We start from the raw sequence: 9,722 nt of genomic DNA on the forward strand, positions 1-9,722 counted from the left end.
GGGGTGAATAAGAGTGCCGGGACACCAAAACTTGATTATCTCAAGAAAAATTATTAAAAACTTTTGTACTAATGTCTAAAAGTTAAAAACGAGAGGTTATAGTAGTACAACACTATAACAACCCATGTGGTCACAGCCGGATCCAAAATACTAAAAGCCCGAAATTGAGTGAATTGGACTGGAATTAGGGATAGCAATGGTGCGGTTCGGTTATGTACGTTGTTGGCAAAATCAAAACCATAACCGAAACATAAGCCTAAAACCGAAACCGTAACCGAAACCGGCAATTTTCATTTTATCTAAACCATAACCAGAACCACAGTTACTTATTCGATTCGATTTTTCACCAAAATCAGTGGTCAACCTTTCTTAATAGAGTTAAAAACACAAAAAACCCAACTAAATAATACACCATAGGTTCAAAGAACTAAATATCCATTATCCAACACAAAAGTAACATAAAATTTCCAACAAACTAATACACAACATAATCAAATTCCAGCTTCCAATTTTTAATATTCATATCTATCAAATTTAACCAAAAAGCAAAGAGTTTAATTATGTTAACAACACATAATATTTAGACTATATATCACAAATTAATATAAGACAAATGAAAAATATCTCGCGAGCAAGCTAGGCATGAATCTTCCAGCTCTATATCATTATATATAGCTATGTATATAAGGGTATTTGCATAATTTTGATGCAATTTGGTTATGGTTATGGTTTGGTTCGGTTTTCGGTGCTGGTTATCACATGAAACCAAAACCATAACCCAACGGGCCGGTTTTTCAAAATCAAAAAATAAAACCAAAACCATAGCTAAAAATTCAGTTAAAATCCGAACCAATCAATTCGGTTTGGTTCAGGTAACCAACGTTTCTGGCGAGATTACCATCCCTAACTGGAGTCCAGTTACAATTGTAGACGAGAGAGAATTCAGCTCCCAGCTACCATTTTTGGTAAATGACTGAAATGCCCTCGTCAGCGTGAAATGTGATACGGGATGTCCGTTTCGAGTTGGTGAGAAAAGAATCATGAAAAAGTTTTAAGCCAATGGGTTCACCGAATAATGGGACGTGTCAGGATAGCTCATGAGCTGGGGTCCCAATCATGTAGAAACTTTTGCAGCATCCATGTGGGGATGGAATCGATAGATGGGAGACTGATAGATTATTGAACAAGGTAAGGTGCCCCTCATGGAAGTATTTCATGGCCTATTTTTCTCGTGCCTTTGATCAACAATGTCGAAAAATTATTTGGTGATTTTGGGACAACGCCGCGTGATGTCCAACACCGTTTTCCACGACTCCACCACATCCTATGTGTGCAAAAGCTGTAATCTACGTTTGGTGGCTGACGTGGCTTCACCGTATTGATTGCCCATACACTAGTTAAATTAATGATATATATATATATCGGGTGATCCGAATATAACTTTTTCTCATTTGGCAATTGTAAGTTATGGAGTATGGAGCAGTTTATAACTAAGGCTGAGTTTATGTAAACTTGTAAGTCTAAAACTTATTTTGATATATTTTTTAAAATTTTTTGCAACTTTTTGTTTAGCTTTTCATCGTAATTTTTGGGGTTAATCGTCGTTCGTATCGACGAGGCGAATCGAAAAAGTATAAAAGTATGAACCGATGTTGAAAAAATTCAAATAAGACTGCAATTTAGATAAATAAGATAGCTGTTTGATACTTTTTTCGTCTTTAGTGAAATATTTTTTTGCTTTCCGTCATAATTTTATACTTTTTAGACATTTTTAGTCGAGACGAATGATTAATTAATCCAAGAAACACGACGTGAATCTAACAAAAATTTTAAAAACAAAACAAAAAACACACAAAAACAGAAAAAGAAAATTAAGTTACAAGAATGGATCCCAAGTTAAATTGCACTATTTTAGAGTAGTTACAGGCTTTTTTTTTTTTTATCCACGAGTGATAACTGTATCCTTTTTTGTGCTTCTTGAGCTGGAGTAGAAAACGCTTTTATGCCACAACACATGGAAAAAGTGTCAAATCCAAGGGCACTCGATCTGTCATCAAGTTTAAATCTTGTTATTGTTTCCACATTTAAGCTCACTAAAAGATTTTCCTTATAAACTACTCCTAATTATAACAACCATTTGACTGCCAGCCCCCAAAATTTTGTCAGCTAATAATGGAATGGAATAGAAAAAGAGCACATTGCAGCTCACCTAACCCTTCTAGGGCTTACACGGTACAGATCCACACACACCCATCATTGGAAATATTTTATTGAATTTTCGACCATTAACAGTTCATCCTATTAGGGTCAAGTATAAAAGTCTGTCATCATTAGTAGCTTTGTAAGTAAATATAAGTATCTCATTGGTGATTCGAACTTAGATAACGGAGTACTTTAATACGCGAGATCAGAGATTTAATTTCCATCTTCTCGCGTTTTCTCTTTTTTGTTTTTTTAAAGGCTAGTCTAGATTAATTATTTGCAACATCAACGCAAAGAGAGAGCATAATGAAGGATAATTTGGCATAAACTACGTTAATTGTCCTGTCCTTTTGTTCTTTTTTTTATAGTAATATATATTAATGTACCTGTGTCAATTTTTTACATTACGTATTCTTCCTGACCTGACTAGCAAAATTGGAAAGTAAAAAAATAATGTCAAAAAAAAAAAAAAATTTGTTGAACATCAATATTCGTAATTCACCCTACATAGAAGTTTAAGGTCTTAAACTCACTGGTATTAAGTTAAAAGTTTGTAATCTCCAATGCTACGTTTACGAGGATTTTTTTGGAAAGCAATATATTGTAAAGTTGTAAAGAGCAATCATGTCGGTATGGTATGGCAAACTGTTGCAATGGATCATTGCTATAATAAGGTCCGACGAGGGACCTCTTAGTAAATTCGGTATATGACAAGGGCGGTTAGTGGGTCTTCTTCTCACTCACTTCTGGTGCTCGAAGTCCCTTCCCTGCAAAGTGTAGTGTGAGAGAGAGAATCTAGAGAGAGAGAGAGAAAGAGAGGGAGACAGAGGGAACTTATAGGCAGAGAGTAGAGCAAGGAACAAAAGCAAAGGATAAAGAAGGGAACAAAAACAGGGCATAATCCTCTCTCTCTCTCTCTCTCTCTCTCTCTCTCTCTCTACCCCTTTCGCTCTCACAGCATATCTTCCTCAAATTTCGCTCCAAAAAAGCTCTCTGTTTCTTGATTGATTCTTGTTGCTGAATTCTGGAGTACTTAAGGGCTTCCTCTGCTCCTGGGTCTGTTCTCTGTTTTGGATATGGATTTTTGCTGATAAAAACAATTGGTTCTTGGATTCTGAAGAGATCTTTTTGCAATAAAATGTCGGTCAAGAGCAGAGGAGAGCAATCTTCGAGAGATGTTTTGTGCAAGAAATGGACCTTTTTGCTCTGTATTGGCAGTTTCTGTGCTGGAATGCTCTTCACCAGCAGGTATGTATATATTCATCTCTCTCTCTATATATGTATGTGTAATTCAGTTTCTGTATAGATATATCTTCCACAATTCATGTCTTTTTTCAGCAATAAATTGTTGGGGAATTTTTCTTTCTAAGATCTCAATTCACCTGATGTATAATTTTTTCACGTCTTATTGAATTGTGTAATTAAGGTAATTCTTTTCTTGAAAACACCAAAAACAAGTTTGTATTTTTTATTCTCCTTCTCAGTAACTCTTGGGCTACCTCACCTCACGTTTACGCATTTGAAACGGTTGTTGGGTTGTGGAAGGGACTGTATGGATTAGTCCTAGGTGTGCACAATCCCGGACACCAATCACTCATCATTTCTTTATTTTCCTAAATTATTGCGCGCCGTAATCTTTACACCCTCTTGTATCGTTCAATAATCTCTTTCCAAAAAAAAAAAGAAGAAAATTTGAAAAAGATGGTCATTAGTAGATTCATTTTTCTAGAATTCGAGGCTTTCGAATTTTTATTGCACACCATATTACTGGTCCTCCTGAGCTTTCTCATACCTTCGGCAAATGATAACAAATAGATATGATTTGGAATTCTAGCTATGTGCTGCACAATCCTATAGATTTTGTTTGTTTGCCGAGACTAACAGTTAAAGAATACTATATATATCATCACTTAGGATACGTAGTGGAGACGGATTTGCAATGATTCAGTAGTATCACACCCCAGACGCGTAGCTCGCCTTGTATTCGATAGGTATTTGATTCAGGTCATAAATTTTTTAACCGAATACCGAATTCGTAAATTCTTTTATAGATATATATAGTTCAATCCGATACGCAAATTCCATCAAACAAATAGCCCCTTGAGGTGAACAGTAAACCCAATAGATGCCGTTTTCCTCTTGATACCCAAATTTGGTTATCGATGGAAAAAAAACTCTAGTTAAATTAAATGTGGTTGGTGGTCTCCTGCAATTTTCCATCACCATCCCATTATTGAAGGTCCATTTCATTTTCTGACTTCGATAGTTGTTTTCGTGGACCATGGAAAATTACTAATTACTGCACGATGCTCTTCTGCTGCCCATGTTCATTTATATGGGCGGCAACGCCCCTGACAACCACCACACTTAAATTTTTCCACACTCCAAAACTTTTATTGTGCTTTGGTACCTTTTTCCATAAGTCACCCATGACATGTACTCCCTCCGTCCTTCAATGTTTGTCCGGTCCGTAAAACGATGATGCAAAAATAATACAATTTTTACAAGAAAAATTTAAAACTTTTTCCATAATTCACTAGATATCGTTGAGTTCTTTTAATTTATGAAAAAAGTTTGAATTTTTTCTTGAAAGAAATACATTATTTTTAAGTTCTCGTTTTGCGGGCTAGACAAACATTTTGGGATGGAGGTAATAGTTATCATCTGGGGTATTCACTAAATGTACATCAACTGGGTTTTATGTGAAGGCCATTATGTGTCGTATCCTCCATTACGTAACGGGATTTTGGACCTCCGACACCGTTATTTACTTACAAGTTCACCGATACTATTTTGTTTCCTGATACCGCGATTTAAAACCCTGCCGTGCAATAATCATCTAATCGTCACTATTTTGCTTCGATTAGTACCAATATCATAGTTTACACCTGAAATGCAAGATGTGAGTCATGGTGGTTTGGGGTCTAATTATGTCTCTGATTGATTAAAAAATGGCAACAGAATGTGGGCAGCGCCCGAGTCTAGAAGTATTTCAAGGACAACTGCAGTTGAAGCTGAAGAACTAAAGTTAGTTTCAGAGGGTTGTGATCCAAAATCAGTAAGTACTTCAATTCCTGTGTTCAGCACTTCATTGTGCATCACTTGCTATACTATCTATGATTGTGTTCATTTTGATTCTTTTTATTTTTGGGATAAGGGGAACTTAATTTCAATAATATAAATGTACAAAAGGGTTTAAGGGTAAAGGTTACAAGCCAAAAGGAAGACAAAAAATGAACAAAAACCTATATAACGACATCTGATCGAACTAAATACAATTGTGTTCATTTTGATTCTTAGTTAAGACTGTGTTGATCTCATTGGGTTCCTTGTAGTTGGATATGAAGGTTGTAAGGCGTGTATCCAAGGACATGAATGGGGAAGTATCAAAGACACATCATGATATACAGTGAGTTCTGCTACTGCTTGTTTATTTATTTTGATTTGAGTTTTCCTTTGGTCATATACTTCGACCTGATTTTTAGCGGATCTTGAATTAGACCTGATATAGTCCCACATTAACTGAATGTAGAACACTGGATAAAACTATCTCAAATTTGGAGATGGAATTAGCTGCTGCAAGGGCAGCACAGGAGTCGATTCTCACTGGCTCTCCTATGGAAGAGTTGAAGGACATTGAATTATCTGGGAAAAGAAGATATTTTATGGTGGTTGGAATAAATACGGCCTTTAGCAGCCGGAAAAGAAGAGATTCAGTTCGTGCGACTTGGATGCCACAAGGTTCATGAATTAGTTTCGTTCTTTTGTTTCCTTCTAAGTTCTGCATTCTATTGTCCTATTTGATTGCTTCTTTGGAAGTGATATCTGATGTATTTCATTTCGAAAATAGGTGAAAGGAGAAAGAAGTTGGAGGAAGAGAAGGGTGTGATTATGCGCTTTGTCATTGGTCATAGGTAGGGGTCTAGTTGTCTTTAGACGTCGTTTTTATTCTTGAATATCTTTAAGACTTTATCTGGGTTAAGGTAGCCAAGCTTCTGCCAATTTTGAATTATGTTAGATAGAATTGAGTACTCCTGTTGGGGCAGAGAAGCCTGTGTTGCCTAGTTATATGTATAATGCAGTCGTCAATGCACATTAGTAAGCCATTTTGATGACAATAAACAACTCTTTGAATTTAATAACTTGTTCCCCATTTTAGGATGAAATTGCATATTTGACTTACTAGTTACGATGATATAGTTTTAACACTGCGACTCCTCCCGATTCCATGCATAATGCACATTCATTGTGCCTTTTGTTTGTAATCGGGATAAGGTGTGGGACTAGCCTGCTTTTTGTTCAAATAGCCATGGCAACCGGCAATGCTGGCCAGTGGCCACGGCATGGATTGCCACCCTCCTATCCCACTACCTAACATTGGACAAGCAGGGATTATTTGGAAGATAGTCCAATTCGGCTTAAAAGTTTGGCTATTCAACATTGGATATAGTTTAGTTTTAAAACATGCTGAATGATATAGTTTGCTGCTTCTCCATTATCAGTGCCACGGTTGGAGGTATACTGGACAGAGCTATCGAAGCAGAGGACAGAAAGCATGGTGATTTGTTGAGGCTGGTGATGCTTCGTCTCTTCAACTCTCTTGTAACTTTATTGTTGCCTGTTCTTCAGCACAACTACGCTTACTTTTAAGGATATACTTCTCTCATTTACTCCTGTTATCATGTGAGCAGGATCACATTGAGGGCTACCTCGAACTTTCTGCCAAGACGAAGACGTATTTTGCTGCAGCTGTTGCTCTATGGGATGCAGATTTTTACGTCAAAGTTGATGATGACGTTCATGTAAATATAGGTAATTTAGCGCTTGATATGAAAGCATGAGAATGATATTATGTCTAACTAGTAACTAACCTTAGTTGATGGTTCGCTGGTTCACCGGTAATTCATTTTGTACTGTTACATGATTACATCGGTTAATATCATGTTGTTTTTCCAGCAACACTAGGAGAAACATTGGCGAGATACCGGAAAAAGCCACGGTTGTATATTGGATGTATGAAATCTGGTCCTGTCCTTGCTCAAAAGTAAGCCAACATTTTGTTCTGAAGTTCTTGCAATTAACTTGATGTTCAGAAACTGTTTGATCTTTCAGTTTCTTAATAGTGCACTCTTTGGAGCAGGGGCGTGAGGTACCATGAACCCGAGTATTGGAAATTTGGGGAGACCGGAAACAAGTATTTTCGTCATGCTACAGGACAACTATATGCCATTTCAAAAGATCTGGCTACTTATATCTCAATGAACCAGTTAAGTTCCACTCTCACTAGGGGTTAAAAGTGCAACATCAGAAAACCAATATGCAGATTTGAGAGGTTTTTCTAACACTTTATCTTGATGTATTTCTGATGTTTACTGTCCGTAATTATTTCAGGCACGTACTGCACAAGTATGCGAATGAGGATGTTTCGCTTGGATCTTGGTTCATCGGACTTGATGTGCATCATGTAGATGACAGGAGACTATGTTGTGGAACTCCACCCGGTAAAGTTTTGATACAAATACCATTGAGGTCACCTAAGTAAAAGCGAAAATATGAAAAAATTCCGTATCTATTAGTGGACCACAAATTCTATACTGATTAATCAAGAGTTGCAATGGAAAGTAATCCTGTATCTAGTAATACAGGGCTTTCAATTTCAAGAACCACACTCAATGTCATCTGATGAATCAACAAATATCTACAAGTGCTTTATCAAATAATAATTCAGTTTTGTTATGTGTGGGAGCAAAATATATGTGGGTAAGAGCAAAATTTTGTTGCTGCAGATTGCGAGTGGAGGGCTCAGGCGGGGAATATATGCGTCGCTTCGTTCGACTGGAGCTGCAGTGGGATTTGTCGATCGGTTGAGAGGATTAAGGAAGTCCATAGGCGGTGTGGGGAAGGCGAGAATGCTATTTGGTCGGCTTCCTTTTGAGGAAAAACCACCTTCATTTCTTCCAAACTCAGGAAGGATCGTAACTTATGGGATGTTATACATGTTTTTATGTTTTGCATTGCTGTAGGATAGAGCACAAATACGATACCGACACGGTGGGAATCGAGGAGAGAGGGAGGCCTCGCTAAGCAAACCTTCTCCATTTTAGTAGAGAGGAGAGGGATGGCTGCAAAAGCAGTAAGCAAGAGGCTCTCCCACTGCCCATTCTTGTTCTGCTTTGTTTTGTTGTATACAAATGAGTAGCTACTGAATATTCAATAGAAGCTTTCTAGCTAGCTTTGATGCCCTTCTTGTATTCACAAAGTTGTCAACATGTCCTTTAGTAAGTTTTAGTGCAGCACTAGCAAATTTTGGTGTGGCATTAGTAATTTAGCGTGACATAAGTGGATTTTGGGTACGAATTAATCGTACGATAGTCCAATAATGTGGTGTAATAATGTGGGCTGACTTGGTGATTACTTAATGTGGTCTGACTTAGTGATTACTTGATTACTCATTTAATTCTCATACTTGAGAATTAAGATTTACTCCTTCCGTCTCAATTTGTTGCGCCTATTTTGACTTTCACGTTATTTAAAGAAAGATCATAATTACATTGACTTTGTGTCAATTTTATCATTTTACCCCTTTGCAACTTATGATTTTTTGTCAACTTTTTTTGTCATGTCATTAATTTGCTTCACTTTCCTTTCAAATCAAGTTCAAGATTTGAATTTGGGAGGGAGAAATGAAGGGTAAAATGGTAATATGGACATCCAAAATTGAAATTTTTCGAAAAAAGCACATTATTTTGGAACATTCCAAAAGTAATAAGGATACAACAAAATAGGACGGAAGGAGTATTTGAAATGATTCACACTAGATTATGATCTATCATGACCCATCTAATACATAAAGTGATTTGAGTTTGAATGAACTTAATGTACCTATCGTAATGATTTCATCTTTTGATATTTATGATTAATGAGATTTTATTTTTGTAGATAAAAATAGTAGCCTCGTTCCGCTAATATTCTTATTTTTTAAGTACTTATTTTTCCCTTTACGAACATGTCATTTTTTCACAATATATCACATTTTATTCAAAAAAATAAGTATTTATTTTAAAATAAGTACTTAATTTAGTTAGCAAAACGGTCAGCCCAGTTCCTCTAAGGGTTCTTAAAAAATAAATACTTATTTGCAATTTTTAACTTTAAAAATAGTGGACTTATTGAAATATTTTATTTGTTCAGTATAAATCTTATTTGATAGATCTCGATCAGATCTTTTGAACAGTGTAAAAAATATCAAAAACTTATTTTTATAAATATATTATTTTTAAGTTTGAAAATTATAAATAAGTACTTATATTTTTAAGAATCCTTAGGAACAGGAATTCAACACTTAACGTACGTGAGTAAATCTGTTTGAATTTATGGAGTTGTCAAAATTGACCCCTTTACGAAAACAGAGGTGTACTGATGAAGACTTGTAGTGGTTGCTTAAGTATTGAAAAATCAACCTTGAAAACGTATTGGTATGTTTTTTTTCCCCATTTTTGTAATATGAGAACCCTCCAAGG

General features: G+C 36.0%; 1 protein-coding gene across 1 annotated transcript; it reads left to right on the forward strand.

Moving 5' to 3' along the window:
- Positions 1 to 2,929: 2,929 nt before the first annotated feature.
- On the forward strand, positions 2,930 to 8,461 carry LOC131330675 (probable beta-1,3-galactosyltransferase 2). The gene is made up of 11 exons (XM_058364349.1): positions 2,930 to 3,450; positions 5,164 to 5,260; positions 5,538 to 5,611; positions 5,735 to 5,943; positions 6,053 to 6,116; positions 6,705 to 6,777; positions 6,894 to 7,014; positions 7,159 to 7,246; positions 7,343 to 7,468; positions 7,594 to 7,703; positions 7,989 to 8,461. Exons 1-11 carry the CDS (start codon positions 3,341 to 3,343, stop codon positions 8,135 to 8,137), a joined length of 1,221 nt encoding a protein of 406 aa, XP_058220332.1. The 5' UTR covers positions 2,930 to 3,340; the 3' UTR covers positions 8,138 to 8,461.
- The last annotated feature ends 1,261 nt before the right edge of the window (positions 8,462 to 9,722 follow it).

Source organism: Rhododendron vialii, chromosome 6a (genome assembly GCF_030253575.1).
Source record: "Rhododendron vialii isolate Sample 1 chromosome 6a, ASM3025357v1".
NCBI classification, from domain to species: domain Eukaryota; kingdom Viridiplantae; phylum Streptophyta; class Magnoliopsida; order Ericales; family Ericaceae; genus Rhododendron; species Rhododendron vialii.